At 44.4% G+C, this 21,901-nt stretch overlaps 2 protein-coding genes across 2 annotated transcripts in view; both read left to right on the top strand.

Moving 5' to 3' along the window:
• LOC139831878 (protein BTR1-like) overlaps positions 1-19,836 on the top strand; it is a 55,503-nt gene extending 35,667 nt beyond the window's left edge. Inside the window, exons 5-6 of the mRNA XM_071821235.1 lie at positions 19,313-19,376; positions 19,464-19,836. Coding sequence (XP_071677336.1) covers positions 19,313-19,376; positions 19,464-19,551 — 152 coding nt within the window. The 3' untranslated portion in view covers positions 19,552-19,836. The remainder of the gene's footprint in view (positions 1-19,312; positions 19,377-19,463) is intronic.
• Positions 19,837-20,005: 169 nt separating this feature from the next.
• LOC127305274 (uncharacterized) lies at positions 20,006-21,707 on the top strand. The gene is made up of 3 exons (XM_051335686.2): positions 20,006-20,438; positions 20,531-20,761; positions 21,075-21,707. The coding sequence occupies exons 1-3, from the start codon at positions 20,190-20,192 to the stop codon at positions 21,420-21,422; spliced, it is 828 nt and encodes a 275-aa protein (XP_051191646.1). The 5' UTR covers positions 20,006-20,189; the 3' UTR covers positions 21,423-21,707.
• Positions 21,708-21,901: the final 194 nt, after the last annotated feature.

Genomic DNA, 21,901 nt, shown 5'->3' with positions numbered 1-21,901 from the left:
TTCTTCAACTTAGACATCCATACCGGGACAACATAGACAACAGATAATGGACTCCTCTTTTATGCATAAGCATGTAACAACAATTAATAATTTTCTCATTTGAGATTGAGGATATATGTCCAAAACTGAAACTTCCACCATGGATCATGGCTTTAGTTAGCGGCCCAATGTTCTTCTCTAACAATATGCATGCTTAACCATAAGGTGGTAGATCTCTCTTACTTCAGACAAGACGGACATGCATAGCAACTCACATGAAATTCAACAAAGAGTAGTTGATGGCGTCCCCAGTGAACATGGTTATCGCACAACAAGCAACTTAATAAGAGATAAAGTGCATAATTACATATTCAATACCACAATAGTTTTTAAGCTATTTGTACCATGAGCTATATATTGCAAAGGTGATGATGGAATTTTAAAGGTAGCACTCAAGCAATTTACTTTGGAATGGCGGAAAATACCATGTAGTAGGTAGGTATGGTGGACACAAATGGCATAGTGGTTGGCTCAAGTATTTTGGATGCATGAGAAGTATTCCCTCTCGATACAAGGTTTAGGCTAGCAAGGCTTATTTGAAACAAACACAAGGATGAACCGGTGCAGCAAAACTCACATAAAAGACATATTGAAAACATTATAAGACTCTACACCGTCTTCCTTGTTGTTCAAACTCAATACTAGAAATTATCTAGACCTTAGAGAAACCAAATATGCAAACCAAATTTTAGCATGCTCTATGTATTTCTTCATTAATGGGTGCAAAGCATATGATGCAAGAGCTTAATCATGAGCACAACAATTGCCAAGTATCACATTACCCAAGACATTTATAGCAATTACTACATGTATCATTTTCCAATTCCAACCATATAACAATTTAACGAAGGAGAAACTTCGCCATGAATACTATGAGTAGAAACTAAGGACATACTTGTCCATATGCTACAGCGGAGCGTGTCTCTCTCCCATAAAGTGAATGCTAGGATCCATTTTATTCAAACAAAACAAAAACAAAAACAAACCGACGCTCCAAGACAAGCACATAAGATGTGATGGAATAAAAATATAGTTTCAGGGGAGGAACCTGATAATGTTGTCGATGAAGAAGGGGATGCCTTGGGCATCCCCAAGCTTAGACGCTTGAGTCTTCTTAGAATATGCAGGGGTGAACCACCGGGGCATCCCCAAGCTTAGAGCTTTCACTCTCCTTGATCATGTTGCATCATACTCCTCTCTTGATCCTTGAAAACTTCCTCCACACCAAACTCGAAACAACTCATTAGAGGGTTAGTGCACAATAAAAATTAACATATTCAGAGGTGACACAATCATTCTTAACACTTCTGGACATTGCATAAAGCTACTGGACATTAATGGATCAAAGAAATTCATCCAACATAGCAAAAGAGGCAATGCGAAATAAAAGGCAGAATCTGTCAAAACAGAACAGTTCATATTGACGAATTTTAAAATGGCACCAGACTTGCTCAAATGAAAATGCTCAAATTGAATGAAAGTTGCGTACATATCTGAGGATAATGCACGTAAATTGGCTTAATTTTCTGAGCTACCTACAAGGAGGTAGACCCAGATTCGTGACAGCAAAGAAATCTGGAACTGCGCAGTAATCCAAATCTAGTACTTACTTTTCTATCAACGGCTTAACTTGGCACAATAAAACACTAAACTAAGATAAGGAGAGGTTGCTACAGTAGTAAACAACTTCCAAGACACAAAATAAAAACAAAGTACTGTAGGTAAAAACATGGGTTGTCTCCCATAAGCGCTTTTCTTTAACGCCTTTCAGCTAGGCGCAGAAAGTGTGTATCAAGTATTATCAAGAGACGAAGTGTCAACATCATAATTTGTTCTCATAATAGAATCAAAAGGTAACTTCATTCTCTTTCTAGGGAAGTGTTCCATACCTTTCTTGAGAGGAAATTGATATTTTATATTACCTTCCTTCATATCAATGATAGCACCAACAGTTCGAAGAAAAGGTCTTCCCAATATAATGGGACAAGATGCATTGCATTCAATATCCAAGACAACAAAATCAACGGGGACAAGGTTATTGTTAACGGTAATGCGAACATTATCAACTTTCCCCAAAGGTTTCTTTGTAGAATGATCAGCAAGATTAACATCCAAATAACAATTTTTCAGCGGTGGCAAGTCAAGCATATTATAAATTTTCTTAGGCATAACGGAAATACTTGCACCAAGATCACATAAAGCATTACAATCAAAATCTTTAACCTTCATCTTAATGATCGGCTCCCAACCATCCTCTAGCTTTTTAGGAATAGAGGCTTCGCGCTCTAGTTTCTCTTCTCTAGCTTTTATGAGAGCATTTGTAATATGTTGCGTGAAAGCCAAATTTATAGCACTAGCATTAGGACTTTTAGCAAGTTTTTGCAAGAACTTTATAACTTCAGAGATGTGGGAATCATCAAAATTCAAACCATTATAATCTAAAGCAATGGGATCATCATCCCCAATGTTGGAAAAAATTTCAGCAGCTTTATCACAGGCAGTTTCAGCAGTTTTAGCGATTTGAGGCAGTTTCTCGCTTTGCATTAGAAGTGGAAACATTGCTAACACCAATTCTTTTATTATTATTAGTAGGAGGTGCAGCAACATGTGTAGCATTAGCATTACTAGTGGTGGTAATAGTCCAAACTTTAGCTACATTCTTCTCTTTAGCCAGTTTTTCATTTTCTTCTCTATCCCACCTAGCACGCAGTTCAGCCATTAATCTTATATTCTCATTAATCCTAAATTGGATGGCATTTGCTGTAGTAACAATTTTATTATGATGATTCTCATTAGGCATAACTTTCGATTTCAAAAGATCAACATCAGCAGCAAGACTATCGACTTTAGAAACAAGTATATCAATTTTCCCAAGCTTTTCTTCAACAGATTTGTTAAAAGCAGTTTGCGTACTAATAAATTCTTTAAGCATGGCTTCAAGTCCAGGGGGTGAATTCCTATTATTATTGTAAGAATTCCCATAAGAATTACCATAGCCGTTGCCATTATTATAAGGATATGGCCTATAGTTATTACTAGAATTGTTCCGGTAAGCATTGTTGTTGAAATTATTATTTTTAATGAAGTTTACATCAACATGTTCTTCTTGTGCAACCAATGAAGCTAACGGAACATTATTAGGATCAATATTAGTCCTATCATTCACAAGCATAGACATAATAGCATCAATCTTATCACTCAAGGAAGAGGTTTCTTCGACAGAATTTACCTTCTTACCTTGTGGAGCTCTTTCCGTGTGCCATTCAGAGTAGTTGATCATCATATTATCAAGAAGCTTTGTTGCTTCACCAAGAGTGATGGACATAAAGGTACCTCCAGCAGCTGAATCCAATAAATTCCGTGAAGAAAAATTTAGTCCTGCATAGAAGGTTTGGATGATCATCCAAGTAGTCAGTCCATGGGTTGGGCAATTTTTTACCAAAGATTTCATTCTTTCCCAAGCTTGAGCAACATGTTCAGTATCTAATTGTTTAAAATTCATTATGCTACTCCTCAAAGATATAATTTTAGCAGGGGGATAATATCTACCAATAAAAGCATCCTTGCATTTAGTCCATGAATCAATACTATTCTTAGGCAGAGATAGCAACCAATCTTTAGCTCTTCCTCTTAATGAGAAAGGGAACAATTTTAATTTTATAATGTCACCATCTACATCCTTATACTTTTGCATTTCACATAATTCAACAAAATTATTGAGATGGGTAGCAGCATCATCAGAACTAATACCAGAAAATTGCTCTCGCATAACAAGATTTAGTAAAGCAGGTTTAATTTCAAAGAATTCTGCTGTAGTAGCAGGTGGAGCAATAGGTGTGCATAAGAAATCATTATTATTTGTGGTTGTGAAATCACACAACTTAGTATTTTCAGGGTTGGCCATTTTAGCAATAGTAAATAAAGCAAACTAGATAAAGTAAATGCAAGTAACTAATTTTTTTGTATTTTTGATATAGCAAACAAGATAAAGTAAAACTAGCAACTAATTTTTTTGTATTTTGATTTAGTGCAGCAAACAAAGTAGTAAATAAAACTAAGCAAGACAAAAACAAAGTAAAGAGATTGAGAAGTGGAGACTCCCCTTGCAGCGTGTCTTGATCTCCCCGGCAACGGCGCCAGAAAAAGCCGCTTGATACGCGTTCAACACGCGTCCGTTGGGAACCCCAAGAGGAAGGTGTGATGCGTACAGCGGCAAGTTTCCCTCAGTATGAAACCAAGGTTATCGAACCAGTAGGAGCCAAGAAGCACGTTGAAGGTTGATGGCGGCGAGATGTAGTGCGGCGCAACACCAGGGATTCCGGCGCCAACGTGGAACCTGCACAACACAACCAAAGTACTTTGCCCCAACGAAACAGTGAGGTTGTCAATCTCACCGGCTTGCTGTAACAAAGGATTAACCGTATTGTGTGGAAGATGATTGTTTGCAGAAAACAGTAGAACAAGTATTGCAGTAGATTGTATTTCAGTAAAGAGAATTGGACCGGGGTCCACAGTTCACTAGAGGTGTCTCTCCCATAAGATAAACAGCATGTTGGGTGAACAAATTACAGTTGGGCAATTGACAAATAAAGAGAGCATGACCATGCACATACATATCATGATGAGTATAGTGAGATTTAATTGGGCATTACGACAAAGTACATAGACCGCCATCCAACTGCATCTATGCCTAAAAAGTCCACCTTCAGGTTATCATCCGAACCCCCTCCAGTATTAAGTTGCAAAGCAACAGACAATTGCATTAATTATTGTGCGTAATGTAATCAACAACTACATCCTTAGACATAGCATCAATGTTTTATCCCTAGTGGCAACAGCACAACACAACCTTAGAACTTTCTGTCACTGTCCCAGGTGTCAATGCAGGCATGAACCCACTATCGAGCATAAATACTCCCTCTTGGAGTTACAAGCATCTACTTGGCCAGAGCATCTACTAGTAACGGAGAGCATGCAAGATCATAAACAACACATAGATATAACTTTGATAATCAACATAACAAGTATTCTCTATTCATCGGATCCCAACAAACGCAACATATAGAATTACAGATAGATGATCTTGATCATGTTAGGCAGCTCACAAGATCCGACAATGATAGCACAATGGGGAGAAGACAACCATCTAGCTACTGCTATGGACCCATAGTCCAGGGGTAGACTACTCACACATCACTCCGGAGGCGACCATGGTGGCGTAGAGTCCTCCGGGAGATGAATCCCCTCTCCGGCAGGGTGCCGGAGGCGATCTCCTGGATCCCCCGAGATGGGATCGGCGGCGGCGGCGTCTCTGGAAGGTTTTCCGTATCGTGGCTCTCGGTACTGGGGGTTTCGTCACGGAGGCTTTAAGTAGGCGGAAAGGCAGGTCAAGAGGCGGCACGAGGGGCCCACACCATAGGGCCGCGCTGTAGGATAACGTTGCATAGAAAACAAAAATTTTCCTACCGCGAACACGCAATCCAAGCCAAGATGCAATCTAGAAGACGGTAGCAACGAGGGGGTATCGAGTCTCACCCTTGAAGAGATTCCAAAGCCTACAAGAGGAGGCTCTTGTTGCTGCGGTAGACGATCACTTGCCGCTTGCAAAAGCGCGTAGAAGATCTTGATCACGATCGGTTCCGGCGCCACGAACGGGCAGCACCTCCGTACTCGGTCACACGTTCGGTTGTTGATGAAGACGACGTCCACCTCCCCGTTCCAGCGGGCAGCGGAAGTAGTAGCTCCTCTTGAATCCGACAGCACGACGGCGTGGTGTCGGTGGCGGTGTAGAAGTCCGGCGGAGCTTCGCTAAGCTATGCGGGATGTGGAGGAGCGGGCGGCTAGGGTTTGGGGAGAGGGGGGCGCCGGCCACTATAGGGGTGCGGCCACCTTGGTGGTGTTTGAGGTGGCCGGCCCCCTCCCCCTTGGCCCTCATTATATAGGTGGAACCCCAAGAGGTGGTGTCCAAGTCTTCGAATAAGACCCGAACCAAAAACCTTCCATAGGAGGGGGAAACCTAGCCCAACTAGGACTCCCACCCAAAGGTGGGATTTCCACCTCCCATGTGGGGGGTGGCCGGCCCCCTATGGTGGAGTCCACTTGGGACTTCACCCCCACTAGGGCTGGCCGGCCATGGAGGTGGAGTCCCTTGTGGACTCCACCTTCCTTGGTGGTTTCTTCCGGACTTTTCTAGAACCTTCTAGAACCTTCCATAGAACCTTCCGCGACATTTTATTTCACATAAAATGACATCCTATATATGAATCTTATTCTCAGGACCATTCCGGAACTCCTCGTGATGTCCGGGATCTCATCCGGGACTCCGAACAAATATTCGAACTCCATTCCATAATTCAAGTGCTACCATTTCAACATCCAACTTTAAGTGTGTCACCCTACGGTTCGAGAACTATGCGGACATGGTTGAGTACTCACTCCGACCAATAACCAATAGCGGGATCTGGAGATCCATAATGGCTCCCACATATTCAACGATGACTTTAGTGATCGAATGAACCATACACATATATTACCAATTCCCTTTGTCTCGCGATATTTTACTTGTCCGAGGTTTGATCTTCGGTATCACTCTATACCTTGTTCAACCTCGTCTCCTGACAAGTACTCTTTACTCGTACCGTGGTATGTGGTCTCTTATGAACTCATTCATATGCTTGCAAGACATTAGACGACATTCCACCGAGAGGGCCCAGAGTATATCTATCCGTCATCGGGATGGACAAATCCTTTGTTGATCCATATGCCTCAACTCATACTTTCCGGATACTTAATCCCACCTTTATAGCCACCCATTTACGCGGTGGTGTTTGGTGTAATCAAAGTATCTTTCCGGTATAAGTGATTTACATGATCTCATGGTCATAAGGACTAGGTAACTATGTATCGAAAGCTAATAGCAAATAACTTAATGACGAGATCTTATGCTACGCTTAATTGGGTGTGTCCATTACATCATTCACACAATGACATAACCTTGTTATTAATAACATCCAATGTTCATGATTATGAAACTAATCATCCATTAATCAACAAGCTAGTTTAAGAGGCATACTAGGGACTTCTTGTTTGTCTATATATCACACATGTACTAATGTTTCGGTTAATACAATTCTAGCATGATATATAAACATTTATCATAAACATAAAGATATAAATAATAACCACTTTATTATTGCCTCTAGGGCATATCTCCTTCAGTCTCCCACTTGCACTAGAGTCAATAATCTAGATTACATTGTAATATACCTAACACCCATGGCATTCTGGTGTTGGTCATGCTTTGCCCTAGGGAGAGCTTTAGTCAACGGATCTGCTACATTCAGATCAGTGTGTACTTTGCAAATCTTTACTTCTCCATCTTCGATGTACTCGCGAATCGAGTGGTAACGCAGCTTGATATGCTTGACCTCTTGTGTGACCTTGGCTCTTGTGCATTGGCGATGGCACCCATGTTATCACAAGAAATGATTAATGGGTCCAATGCACTAGGAACCACACCGAGCTCTACAATGAACCTCTTCATCCATACCGCTTCGATGAAGCCTCTGAAGCCGCTATGTACTCGATTCTGTTGAAGACTTCGCCACCGTGCACCGCTTCGAGCTTGCCCAGCCATCGCAGCACCATTCAATATAAACACGTACCCAGATTGTGACTTAGAGTCATCGGGATCGGTGTTCCAACTTGCATCGGTGTAACCGTTTACAACGAGCTCTTGGTCACCTCCATAACAAAGAAACATATCCTTAGTTCTTTTCAAGTACTTCAGGATATTCTTGACCGCTGTCCGGTGTTCCATTCCTGGATCACTTTGATATCTGCTAGTCAAACTAACGGCATGTGCTATATCCGGTCTAGTACATAGCATGGCATACATGATAGATCCCATCGTCGAGGCATAGGGGATGTTACACATCCTTTCTCTTTCTTACGCCGTAGCCGGTCCTTGAGTTTTACTCAATACCTTGCACAGTAACATAGGTAAGAACCCTTTCTTACTTTCGTCCATTCTAAACTTCTTTAGAATCTTGTCCAGATATGTACTCTGTGATAGCCCTATTAGGCGTCTTGATCTATCTCTATAAATCTTGATGCCTAATATATACGATGCTTCACCAAGGTCTTTCATTGAAAAACTATTATTCAAATAACCCTTCACAACTTTGCTTAATAGTTCTATATCATTCCCGATCAATAATATGTCATCTACATATAATATCGAAATGCTACGAGCTCCCACTCTCGTTCTGGTAAAGACGGGCCTCTCCATGACACTGTATAAACCCGTAGTCTTTGATCACCTTATCAAAGCGTCGGTTCCAACTTCTTGATGCTTGCTTCAGTCCATAGATTGAACGCTGAAGTTTGCATACTTTGTCGGCATTTTTAGGATCGACAAAACCTTTGGGTTGTACCATATACAACTCTTCCTCAATGTCTCCATTAAGGAACGCCGTTTTGACATCCATCTGCCAAATCTCATAATCGAAAAATGCAGCTATTGCTAACAAAATCCTCACAGATTTTAGCTTCGCTACAGGTGAAAAAGTCTCATCGTAGTCAACTCCTTGAATTTGTCGGAAACCCTTTGCGACAAGTCGAGCTTTATAGACAGTAATATTACCATCAGCATCTGTTTTTCTCTTGAAGATCCATTTATTCTCGACAGCCTTTCGGCTATCAGGTAAGTCTACCAAAGTCCATACTTTGTTATCATACATGGATCCCATTTCGGATTTCATGGCTTCTTGCCATTTGTTGGAATCTGGGCTCATCATCGCTTCTTCATACGTCGCAGGGTCCTCATCATTGTTATCCACAATCATGACATTTAGACAAGGATCATACCAATCAGGAGTGGCACGTTCCCTTGTCGATCTGCGAGGTTCAGTAGTTTCCTCGTTCGAAGTTTCATGATCATTATCATTAGCTTCCTCTGTTGCCGGTGTAGGCGATGCAGTACAACTTCGATCTTGCGCTACTCGATCAACGAGTATAGATTCATCAATCTCATCGAGTTCTACTTTTCTTCCAGTCACTTCTTTAGTGAGAAATTCTTTCTCAAGAAAGGTTCCGTTCTTAGCAACAAAGATTTTGCCTTCGGATCTGTGATAGAAAGTATACCCTATAGTTTCCTTAGGGTATCCTATGAAGACGCATTTCTCCGCTTTGGGTTCTAGCTTGTCCGGTTGTAACTTCTTTACATAGGCTTCGCAACCCCAAACTTTCAGGAACGACAGCTTAGGTTTCTTATTAAACCATAATTCATACGGTGTCGTTTCTACGGATTTTGATGGTGCTCTATTTAAAGTGAATGCGGCTGTCTCTAATGCATAACTCCAAAATGATAACGGCAAATCAGTAAGAGACATCATACTACGAACCATATCTAAGAGAGTTCGATTACGACGTTCGGATACACCGTTTCGTTGTGGTGTTCCCGGCGGTGTCAATTGTGAAAGTATTCCGCATTTCTTTAAATGCATGCCAAACTCATAACTCAGATATTCACCTCCACGATCAGATCGTAGAAATTTGATCTTCTTGTTACGTTGATTTTCTACTTCACTTTGAAATTCCTTAAACTTCTCGAAAGTTTCGGATTTATGTTTCATGAAATAGATATACCCATATCTACTCGGATCATCCGTGAAGGTTAGAACATAACGATAACCACCGCGCGATGCTACGCTCATTGGTCCACATACATCCGTATGTATGATTTCTAATAAGTCAGTAGCTCGCTCCATCATACCAGAAAATGGAGTCTTTGTCATTTTACCCATTAGACATGCTTCGCATCTATCAAGTGACTCATAGTCAAGTGATTCAAGTAATCCATCAGTATGGAGTTTCTTCATGCGTTTCACGCCAATATGACCAAGGCAGCGATTGCCACATATAAGTAGAATTATCATTAAGTTTAATTCGCTTAGCATCAATGTTATGTATATGCGTATCACTACTATCGAGATCTAATAGAAATAAGCCATTCTTTTGTGGTGCTCGACCATAAAAGATATTATTCATAAAAATAGAACAACCATTATTCTCAGACTTGAATGAATAACCGTCTTGCATTAAACAAGATCCAGATATAATGTTCATGCTCAACGCAGGTACATAATAACAATTATTTAGGCTTAAAACTAATCCCGAAGGTAGATGTAGAGGAAGTGTGCCGATTTGCGATCACATTGACCTTGGATCCGTTTCCAACGCGCATCGTCACTTCATCTTTCAGCGGTTGTCGTTTATTCTTTAGTTCTGTTTCGAGTTACAAATATGAGCAACCGAACCAAAGTATCAAATACCCCGGTACTAGCACGAGAACCCGTGAAATGGACATCTATACCCAGTAGATCAAATATACCTTCTTTCTTCTTCTTGACAAGGCCGCTCTTTAGATCAGCCAGATACTTGGAGCAATTACGCTTCCGGTGTCCCTTCTCCTTGCAGTAATAGCACTCAGCATCAGGCTTAGGGCCGTTCTTAGGTTTCATAGGAGGCGTGGCAGCTTTCTTGCCACCCTTCTTGAATTTTCCCTTAGACTTGCCCTGTTTCTTGAAACTGGTGGTCTTGTTGACCATCAACACTTGGTGCTCTTTCTTGATCTCAATCTCAGCAGCTTTTAGCATGCCAAAGAGTTCAGGTAACTCCTTGTTCATGTTCGCATATTGTAGTTCATCACAAAGTTCTTGTAACTTGGTGGCAGTGATTGAAGGACACGATTAATCCCGATCTGTTAGGAATCACTATTCCCAAGTCACCGAGTTTCTTCGCATGCCCGGTCATGGCGAGCATGTGCTCACTAACGGAGCTGCCTTCTTCCATCATACAGTGAAGAAATGTTTCGATGCTTCATAGCATTCCACTGCCGCATGAGTCTCGAATATAGCTTTCAGCTCATTCATCAACTCATGAGGATCATGGTGCTCAAAACGTTTTTGAAGATCGGATTCCAGTGCACAGGATGGCACACCGAACTTGAGAGTACCGAGTTTTCCGAGTCGCGTAAACAGCTTTTACTTCATCGGATTCATCTTCTGCGGGAGGGTCACCTAGCGGTGCATCAAGCACAAATTGCAGATTTCCGCCAGAGAGGAAGATCCTCACATGACGGAACCGGTCGGTGAAGTTGCTACCGTTGCTCTTAAGTTTCTCTTTCTCTAGGAACTGATTAAAATTGATTGGGGACGCCATCTCTACAACATATATTTGCAATAGTTTAGACTAAGTTTATGACAAATTGAGTTCAAATTTTAATTCAACATAATTAAAAACCTAAGTGAACTCCCACTCAAAACAATATCCCTCGCATTGTCTTAGTGATCACACGAACCAAATCCACCGCACCTAAACCCGATCATCACGAGAAAAGGTGTGATTTCAATGGCGAACACTCAAAGTGTTCATCATATCAACCATATGATTCATGCTCTACCTTTCGGTATCACGTGTTCCGAGACCATGTCCGTACATGCTAGGCTCGTCAAGGCCACCTTAGTATCCGCATGTGCAAAACTGTCTTGCACCCGTCATATGTACTTATTGAATCTATCACACCCGATCATCACGAGGTGCTTCGAAACGACAAGACTTGGCAACGGTGCTACTAAGGATGAACACTTTATTATCTTGAGATTTTAGAGAGGGATCATCTTATAATGCTACCGTCGCGATCTAAGCAAAATAAGATGCATAAAAAGGATTAACATCACATGCAGTTCATATGTGATATGATATGGCCCTTTTGTTCTTGCGCCTTTGATCTTCATCTCCAAAGCACGGATATGATCTCCATCATCTTCGGGCATGATCTCCATCATCGTCGGCGTAGCGTCAAGGTCAATGGCGCCGTCTTCATGATTGTCCTCCATGTAGCAACTATTACAACTACTTTGAAATACTACTCAACATGAAATTTAAAGACAACCATAAGGCTCCTGCCGGTTGCCACAATACAATAATGATCATCTCATACATATTCATCATCACATTATGGCCATATCACATCACCAAACCCTGCAAAAACAAGTTAGACGTCTCTAATTTGGTTTGCATATTTTACGTGGTTTAGGGTTTTCGAGAGAGATCTAATCTACCTACGAACAAGAACCACAACGTTGATACTAATGTTTTCAATAGAAGAGTAAATTGAATCTTTACTATAGTAGGAGAGACAGACACCCGCAAAGCCTCTTATGCAATACAAGTTGCATGTCGAACGAGGAACAAGTCTCATGAACGCGGTCATGTAAAGTTAGTCCGAGCCGCTTCATCCCACTATGCCATAAAGATGCAAAGTACTCAAACTAAAGATAACAAGAGCATCAACGCCCACAAACCATTGTGTTCTACTCGTGCAACCATCTATGCATAGACACGGCTCGATACCACCGTAGGATAACGTTGCATAGAAAACAAAAATTTTCCTACCGCGAACACGCAATCCAAGCCAAGATGCAATCTAGAAGACGGTAGCAACGAGGGGGTATCGAGTCTCACCCTTGAAGAGATTCCAAAGCCTACAAGAGGAGGCTCTTGTTGCTGCGGTAGACGATCACTTGCCGCTTGCAAAAGCGCGTAGAAGATCTTGATCACGATCGGTTCCGGCGCCACGAACGGGCAGCACCTCCGTACTCGGTCACACGTTCGGTTGTTGATGAAGACGACGTCCACCTCCCCGTTCCAGCGGGCAGCGGAAGTAGTAGCTCCTCTTGAATCCGACAGCACGACGGCGTGGTGTCGGTGGCGGTGTAGAAGTCCGGCGGAGCTTCGCTAAGCTATGCGGGATGTGGAGGAGCGGGCGGCTAGGGTTTGGGGAGAGGGGGGCGCCGGCCACTATAGGGGTGCGGCCACCTTGGTGGTGTTTGAGGTGGCCGGCCCCCTCCCCTTGGCCCTCATTATATAGGTGGAACCCCAAGACGTGGTGTCCAAGACTTCGAAGACGACCCGAACCAACAACCTTCCATAGGAGGGGGAAACCTAGCCCAACTAGGACTCCCACCCAAAGGTGGGATTTCCACCTCCCATGTGGGGGGTGGCCGGCCCCCTATGGTGGAGTCCACTTGGGACTTCACCCCCACTAGGGCTGGCCGGCCATGGAGGTGGAGTCCCTTGTGGACTCCACCTTCCTTGGTGGTTTCTTCCGGACTTTTCTAGAACCTTCTAGAACCTTCCATAGAACCTTCCGCGACATTTTATTTCACATAAAATGACATCCTATATATGAATCTTATTCTCCGGACCATTCCGGAACTCCTCGTGATGTCCGGGATCTCATCCGGGACTCCGAACAAATATTCGAACTCCATTCCATAATTCAAGTGCTACCATTTCAACATCCAACTTTAAGTGTGTCACCCTACGGTTCGAGAACTATGCGGACATGGTTGAGTACTCACTCCGACCAATAACCAATAGCGGGATCTGGAGATCCATAATGGCTCCCACATATTCAACGATGACTTTAGTGATCGAATGAACCATACACATATATTACCAATTCCCTTTGTCTCGCGATATTTTACTTGTCCGAGGTTTGATCTTCGGTATCACTCTATACCTTGTTCAACCTCGTCTCCTGACAAGTACTCTTTACTCGTACCGTGGTATGTGGTCTCTTATGAACTCATTCATATGCTTGCAAGACATTAGACGACATTCCACCGAGAGGGCCCAGAGTATATCTATCCGTCATCGGGATGGACAAATCCTTTGTTGATCCATATGCCTCAACTCATACTTTCCGGATACTTAATCCCACCTTTATAGCCACCCATTTACGCAGTGGTGTTTGGTGTAATCAAAGTATCTTTCCGGTATAAGTGATTTACATGATCTCATGGTCATAAGGACTAGGTAACTATGTATCGAAAGCTAATAGCAAATAACTTAATGACGAGATCTTATGCTACGCTTAATTGGGTGTGTCCATTACATCATTCACACAATGACATAACCTTGTTATTAATAACATCCAATGTTCATGATTATGAAACTAATCATCCATTAATCAACAAGCTAGTTTAAGAGGCATACTAGGGACTTCTTGTTTGTCTATATATCACACATGTACTAATGTTTCGGTTAATACAATTCTAGCATGATATATAAACATTTATCATAAACATAAAGATATAAATAATAACCACTTTATTATTGCCTCTAGGGCATATCTCCTTCACGCGCGGCCAGGGCAGGGGCCGCGCCGCCCTAGGGTCTGGCTGCCTCGTGGCCCCTCTTCGTCTCGTCTTCGGACTTCTGGAAGCTTCGTGGCAAAATAGGACCCTGGGCGTTGATTTCGTCCAATTCCGAGAATATTTCGTTACTAGGATTTCTGAAACCAAAAACAGCAGAAAAGAGCAACTGGCACTTCGGCATCTTGTTAATAGGTTAGTTCCAGAAAATGCACGAATATGACATAAAGTGTGCATAAAACATGTAGATAACATCAATAATGTGGCATGGAACATAAGAAATTATCGATACGTCGGAGACGTATCACCCAACAAGATTGAAAGATAAACACCACATACTTCCTCATGAGTTATAAAACATTGACACAAATCAGAGGTGATAAATTTTGAATTGTTTAAAGGTAGCACTCAAGCAATTTACTTTGGAATGGCGGAGAAATACCATGTAGTAGGTAGATATGGTGGACACAAATGACATAGTGGTTGGCTCAAGTATTTTGGATGCATGAGAAGTATTCCCTCTCGATACAAGGTTTAGGCTAGCAAGGTTTATTTGAAACAAACACAAGGATGAAGCGGTGCAGCAAAACTCACATAAAAGACATATTGTAAACATTATAAGACTCTACACCGTCTTCCTTGTTGTTCAAACTCAATACTATAAATTATCTAGACTTTAGAGAGACCAATTATGCAAACCAAATTTTAGCATGCTCTATGTATTTCTTCATTAATAGGTGCAAAGTATATGATGCAAGAGCTTAAACATGAGCACAACAATTGCCAAGTATCACATTATCCAAAACATTATAGCAAATTACTACATGTATCATTTTCCAATTCCAACCATATAACAATTTAACGAAGAAGAAACTTCGCCATGAATATTATGAGTAAAGCCTAAGGACATATTTGTCCATATGCAACAGCGGAGCGTGTCTCTCTCCCACACAAAGAATGCTAGGATCCATTTTATTCAAACAAAACAAAAACAAAAACAAACCGACGCTCCAAGCAAAGCACATAAGATGTGATGGAATAAAAATATAGTTCCAGGGGAGGAACCTGATAATGTTGTCGATGAAGAAGGGGATGCCTTGGGCATCCCCAAGCTTAGACGCTTGAGTCTTCTTGATATATGCAGGGGTGAACCACCGGGGCATCCCCAAGCTTAGAGCTTTCACTCTCCTTGATCATGTTGTATCATCTCCCTCTCTTGATCCTTGAAAACTTCCTCCACACCAAACTCAAAACAACTCATTAGAGAGTTAGTGCACAATCAAAATATACATGTTCAGAGGTGACATAATCATTCTTAACACTTCTGGACATTGCACAAAGCTACTGAAAGTCAATGGAATCGAAATATCCATCAAGCATAGTAAAACAGGCAATGCGAAAAAAAGGCAGAATCTGTCAAAACAGAACAGTTCGTAAAGACAAATTTTATTGAGGCACCAGACTTGCTCAAATGAAAATTCTCAAATTGAATGAAAGTTGCGTACATATCTGAGGATCACTCATGTAAATTGGCATAATTCTGTGAGTTACCTACAGAGAATTTGGCCCAGATTCGTGACAGCAAAGAAATCTGTTTCTGCGCAGTAATCCAAATCTAGTATGAACCTTACTATCAACGACTTTACTTGGCACAACAAAACACAAAACTAAGATAAGGAGAGGTTGCTACAATAGTAAACAACTTCCAAGACACAAATATAAAAATAAAATACTGTAATAAAAACATGGGTTGTCTCCCATAAGCGCTTTTCTTTAACGCCATTCAGCTAGGCGCAGAAAGTGTATATCAAGTATTATCAAGAGACGAAGTGTCAACATCATAATTTGTTCTAATAATAGAATCATAAGGTAACTTCATTCTCTTTCTAGGGAAGCGTTCCATACCTTTCTTGAGAGGAAATTGATATTTAATATTACCTTCCTTCATATCAATGATAGCACCAACAGTTCGAAGAAAAGGTCTTCCCAATATAATGGGACAAGATGCATTGCATTCAATATCCAAGACAACAAAATCAACGGGGACAAAGTTATTGTTAACGGTAATGCGAATATTATCAACTTTCCCCAAAGGTTTCTTTGTAGAATGATCAGCAAGATTAACATCCAAATAACAATTTTTCAATGGTGGCAAGTCAAGCATATTATAGATTTTCTTAGGCATAACAGAAATACTTGCACCAAGATCACATAAAGCATTACAATCAAAGTCACTGACCTTCATCTTAATGATGGGCTCCCAACCATCCTCTAGCTTCCTAGGAATAGAAGTTTCGCGATTTAGTTTCTCTTCTCTAGCTTTTATGAGAGCATTTGTAATATGTTTCGTGAAAGCCAAATTTATAGCACTAGCATTAGGACTCTTAGCATGTTTCGTGAAAGCCAAATTTATAGCACGGCGCCAGAAAAAGAGCTTGACACGCGTACAACACGCGACTGTTGGGAACCCCAAGTGGAAGGTGTGATGCGTACAGCAGTAAGTTTCCCTCAGTTAGAAACCAAGGTTTATCGAACCAGTAGGAGTCAAGAAGCACGTTGAAGGTTGATGGCGGCGAGATGTAGTGCGGCGCAACACCAGAGATTCCGGCGCCAACGTGGAACCTGCACAACACAAACCAAGTACTTTGCCCCAACGAAACAGTGAGGTTATCAATCTCACCGGCTTGCTGTAACAAAGGATTATATGTATAGTGTGGATGATGATTGTTTGCAGAGAATAGTAGAACAAGTATTGCAGTAGATTGTATTTCAGTATAGAGAATTAGACTGGGGTCCACAGTTCACTAGTGGTGTCTCTCCCATAAGATAAATAGCATGTTGGGTGAACAAATTACAGTTGGGCAATTGACAAATAGAGAGGGCATGACCATGCACATACATATTATGATGAGTATTGTGAGATTTAATTGGGCATTACGACAAAGTACATAGACCGCTATCCAGCATGCATCTATGCCTAAAAAGTCCACCTTCAGGTTATCATCCGAACCCCTTCCAGTATTAAGTTGCTAACAACAGACAATTGCATTAAGTATTGCGCGTAATGTAATCAATAACTACATCCTCGGACATAGCATCAATGTTTTATCCCTAGTGGCAACAGCACATCCATAACCTTAGGGGTTTCTCTCACTCCCCCAGATTCACGGAGACATGAACCCACTATCGAGCATAAATACTCCCTCTTGGAGTTACAAGCATCAACTTGGCCAGAGCATCTACTAGTAACGGAGAGCATGCAAGATCATAAACAACACATAGATATAAATTGATAATCAACATAACATGGTATTCTCTATTCATCGGATCCCAACAAACACAACATATAGCGTTACAGATAGATGATCTTGATCATGTTAGGCAGCTCACAAGATCCGACAATGAAGCACATAAGGAGAAGACAACCATCTAGCTACTGCTATGGACCCATAGTCCAGGGGTAGACTACTCACTCATCACTCCGGAGGCGACCATGGCGGTGTAGAGTCCTCCGGGAGATGAATCCCCTCTCCGGCAGGGTGCCAGAGGCGATCTCCTGAATCCCCCGAGATGGGATTGGCGGTGGCGGCGTCTCTGGAAGGTTTTCCGTATCGTGGCTCTCAGTACTGGGGGTTTCGCGACGAAGGCTATTTGTAGGCGGAAGGGCAGGTCAAGGGGCGTCACGAGGGGCCCAGGAGACAGGTCGGCGCGGCCAAGGGCTGGGCCGCGCCGCCCTACCTCCTGGCCACCTCGTGGCCCCACTTCGTTGACTCTTCGGTCTTCTGGAAGCTTCGTGTGAAAATAGGCCCCTGGGCGTTGATTTCGTCCAATTCCGAGAATATTTCCTTACTAGGATTTCTGAAACCAAAAACAGCAGAAACAAAGAATCGGCTCTTCGGCATCTCGTTAATAGGTTAGTTCCAGAAAATGCATAAATATGACATAAAGTATGCATAAAACATGTAGATATCATCAATAATGTGGCATGGAACATAAGAAATTATCGATACGTCGGAGACGTATCACGGCGCTGCACCGATCTTGTCGAGGATGAAGCTGGGAAGACCGACGAAGCAGCGCAGGACGAGGCAGATGGAGAAGGAACGGCGGCGGCGAAGGAATGACGAACACGAGACGGAGCGTGCTGATCGATCAGACGTGATCGTATGCGATCAGCGTGCGCCCTCTGCATGGCCGACACGGCTCGACCCAGTCCGGCCCATCTAGGATGCGGCCCACGAGGGGTTCCCGCTGATCCTGCCTCGCCCTCCACCCGCGATTCAAACCGTGGCCAGGAGAACGGTTGTGCCGTCGGTGACGAGTTCGACGCCGCAGAGACCACCGCCGCCACCGTGACCGACTGCCTCGGCAACCCTAGAATCTCCCCCGCCGCACGAGCCGACAAGGCGACTTCCCCAGCTGGGAAAAAATCAGCAAGCATGGTCGGCGGCGTGATCCGCCTGGGAGGGAGCGGACCTTTCCAGGTCTTCAGCTTTACCGACGGCTTGGGCAGGCGGAAAACCGGCGGTGCAGAAGACGCCATTCTTCGTCCCTCCACGGCCATAACCGATCTAGCCGGAGACGAAGACCGGGCTCGCTTCCCATTCGCACCGGCGATCGTCTTCCTCTCCCACGATCGGGACTCCGCCGTAGGGTACCCAATGTTGGTCCAGAACTCATCCAGACGCTCATCGTCTCCCCTTCCGCCGGCTACGTCGAGAGGTAGCACATGTGGAATATCTTCGAGCCCGCGCCAAGCGACTTCCTCGGCCACCGAGATCTCTCCTTCACCTTCGGAATCATCACCGAAAGGGGCAAAACGCGATCCCGAGCCTTGGGGAACCTCGACCGGCGTGAGCACAAGACCCAACGGCGAAAGAATCCGCCGTCATCGCCAGCGATTAGGCACCGGCGTGACCCACGGCGACTCGGTCGCCTCAGACATGCTCAGTTAAAAGGGCAACTATGTAGAAACTTGTTGCCACCTACTTGGTTATGAGCGCACCATGTTTCAGGCTCAGGGAAACTAACTTGCAATTTGTTGCAACTGCAGGCTAGTGGTGCCAGGATCAAGATATCAGATAGGGGTGACTTCATAGCTGGAACATCTGACAGGTAATTTAGCATTGGACCCGCTCTTCTCTGTGAGCACCTCTTGGCCCGTCGATCTTAACATATCTCAATTGTTTCTTACTGGTGCAGGAAAGTGACTATAACTGGGTCATCTGAAGCTATCCAGGCGGCCGAGTCTATGATCATGCAGAGGGTGGCAGCCAGTTCCGAGAGGTGATGAAGACGGAGCGCACCCCTCCGATGTCGTGGACTGCGAACTTGTTTTTTGTTTTGTTCACCTAGCTTTAGTGCTATCTGCAAAGCTTGAGAAAATTTTAAGATGACTATTCGTGTTAGTAACCAGTTAAATTAGCCTGTGTTTTTCCCTCATGGAATAGTAGCATTATATATTTCTCAGACAGATTTGACTCTCCATAACACAGAAACAAATGCTGGTGTGCTAGTGCTGCTGCTGCCTGTTTGAAGTTTTGAGATTTGGGAAGGTTGTTGGTCGGATTATGTACAGCTTCGTGGTCTGCTTAGCTTTCTTTGCACCAGTGTTATCTGCAGCTTCGTCTGCATTTTTTTTTCTTTAGCGGAACGTCTACATTTCAAAGACTTTGTTGCGGTAACAATGGACGTGTCAATTGATTGATGAAATTCAATTTCAGGGCCGGCCCATGCAAGCTCCGAACGCACGCACGCGAGCTGTCACGTCTGACAGATGGGCCCAGCTCGTACCCCACACTCTTCTTCATCCCGTCTTCCATAAATACGTTCCCCGGTTGACCACGGTCGCATCCGACTCGAGTCGAACCCAGTCCAAACCCAGCTTCCAGAACCCACCATTCCGAGACCACGCGCGGACGCGCCACCATGGCCAAGCTTCGCGCCGGCTCTACCGCCCGCTCCGCCGCCGCCGCCGCTGCTCGGGCGTCCCCGGCGCCCACGTCGTCGGACCCGAATCTCCCCACCCCGACCTCCACCCCCCGCGCCGACCTCTCCTCCTCCGGCGCCAAGTTCGCCGTCGCCTCCGCCAACCGCAGCTCGGTGGGTTCGTCCTCATCCGCTTCCGCCACGGACCTCCCCGCGCCCGCCGCCCGCGACGTCGCCTCCATCGCCAAGGTAAACCCCACCGACCTGACCGACCCGCACGCGCGCGGCGCCTCCGCCCAGGAATAATCGATGACCTTCTCCGCCCTCTTCGTGCTCGACAGGAGGTCGGCAAGCGCCTCTCCTACGACGACGAGGACTGCTCCGCCTTCCCCACCGCCGCTTCCGCGCTGCAGCCGGATCCCGCGCTCGAGGTCCCCGCCGTCCTCGCGCCCCTGCTGGAGCTCCCTGGCCCCGACCAAGTCTCCTCCACCACCGTCGTCCCCGCCTCCGCCGACTCCACCGTCACCGACGTCGTCCCCGCCTCTGCCGACTCCACCGTCACTCAGACCCAGGTGATGATCCCCGGACCCCGGTCGATTCCGATGTGCTCTGCTGCTCGAGTTCCGTTCAGTCGGTGCTTGGAATGTTGAGTTCCGTTTAGCTGTGTTTGGGCTTGGGGTGGCCATTAAATTTAAATTTAACCGATCAGTTCGAATTCGGGTGCCCATGACTTCGTATTGCTGATCAGCTCGAAACGAATCTCTGCAGCCTCCCGTCCTGATTCGAATTCCTAATCTGAATTCTTTATGTCTCCGTCAATCTGGAAGCTCCAATCCAAACGCACTAAACAAAATTCACGTCGGTGTCCTGTTTCTGTCCATGCAGGTCGCAGCGCCCGCCGACTCCACCGCCGCCGTCGCCGCCGCGGACGCCGAGGGCCCCGTCCTCACGGGAATGGAGCTCGTCCTCGCCGAGCTGCGCCACGCACGCGGCCTCACCCCGCGCTCCAAGCGCCTCCTCGCCGCGCTCGCCGAGGCCGCCTCCGCCGAGCTCAGCCACGACCCCACGGCCGCCGCCCTCCGCACGCGCCGCGCGGCCTTCTGGAGCAAGGTGCGCGTCGGGATCCTCGCCGCGGCCGTCTTCTCCGTGGCCGCCATGGACGTCGCCCTCGCCGTCGCGCTCTACGGCGCCAGCCGCGGGAGCCACCACCACCTGGTGCTGCCCCCCACCTGATCGATCGATGCACGCGCGATGACGAGCGATCCATCGGTACAAGTTAGTAGAACCGGTGTGTTAATTTGGTCTAGTGTTTGCCGCTTCCGATTTCTACCAGTAGCTTCGTACTAAGTTAGCCTTGTTGCTCTACGAGTTTCTAGTACTACATCAGAACCGTGCTGAAAGCAGCGGTGATTAATTTCTGTGTTACGGTGAGTGTTTATTAGTACATTTTCAGTGAGAAATACTATATTGACTGTGTTGTGCTTCAGTAACAATTTTATGGAAATTCAGTTTCATGCACGATTGCCAGTAGTTCATATGAGATGATGAAGGAATCCGAGCATGGGGTTCGTAATCTGTTGGATCCATATTATTCAGACTTGCTCCTTTTTTTTTGTTTCTTTTTCTGTTGTGAACTTTTTTTTTTTTTTGAAACGGAGGCAAAAGCTTTGCCTCATCCATTAATTAAGCAGAAAGTGCATAGTTTTTAGGAG

This window comes from Lolium perenne, chromosome 6, assembly GCF_019359855.2.
Source record: "Lolium perenne isolate Kyuss_39 chromosome 6, Kyuss_2.0, whole genome shotgun sequence".
Classification (NCBI taxonomy): domain Eukaryota; kingdom Viridiplantae; phylum Streptophyta; class Magnoliopsida; order Poales; family Poaceae; genus Lolium; species Lolium perenne.
This window is presented reverse-complemented; position numbering and strand designations above follow the sequence as displayed.

Coding starts and splice junctions, on each gene's coding strand:
- LOC127305274 (XM_051335686.2), top strand. CDS start 20,190: ATGGCCAAGCTTCGCGCCGGCTCTACCGCCCGCTCCGCCGCCGCCGCC. Junction 20,439..20,530: donor ACGTCGCCTCCATCGCCAAG/GTAAACCCCACC, acceptor CGTGCTCGACAG/GAGGTCGGCAAGCGCCTCTC. Junction 20,762..21,074: donor CCACCGTCACTCAGACCCAG/GTGATGATCCCC, acceptor CTGTCCATGCAG/GTCGCAGCGCCCGCCGACTC.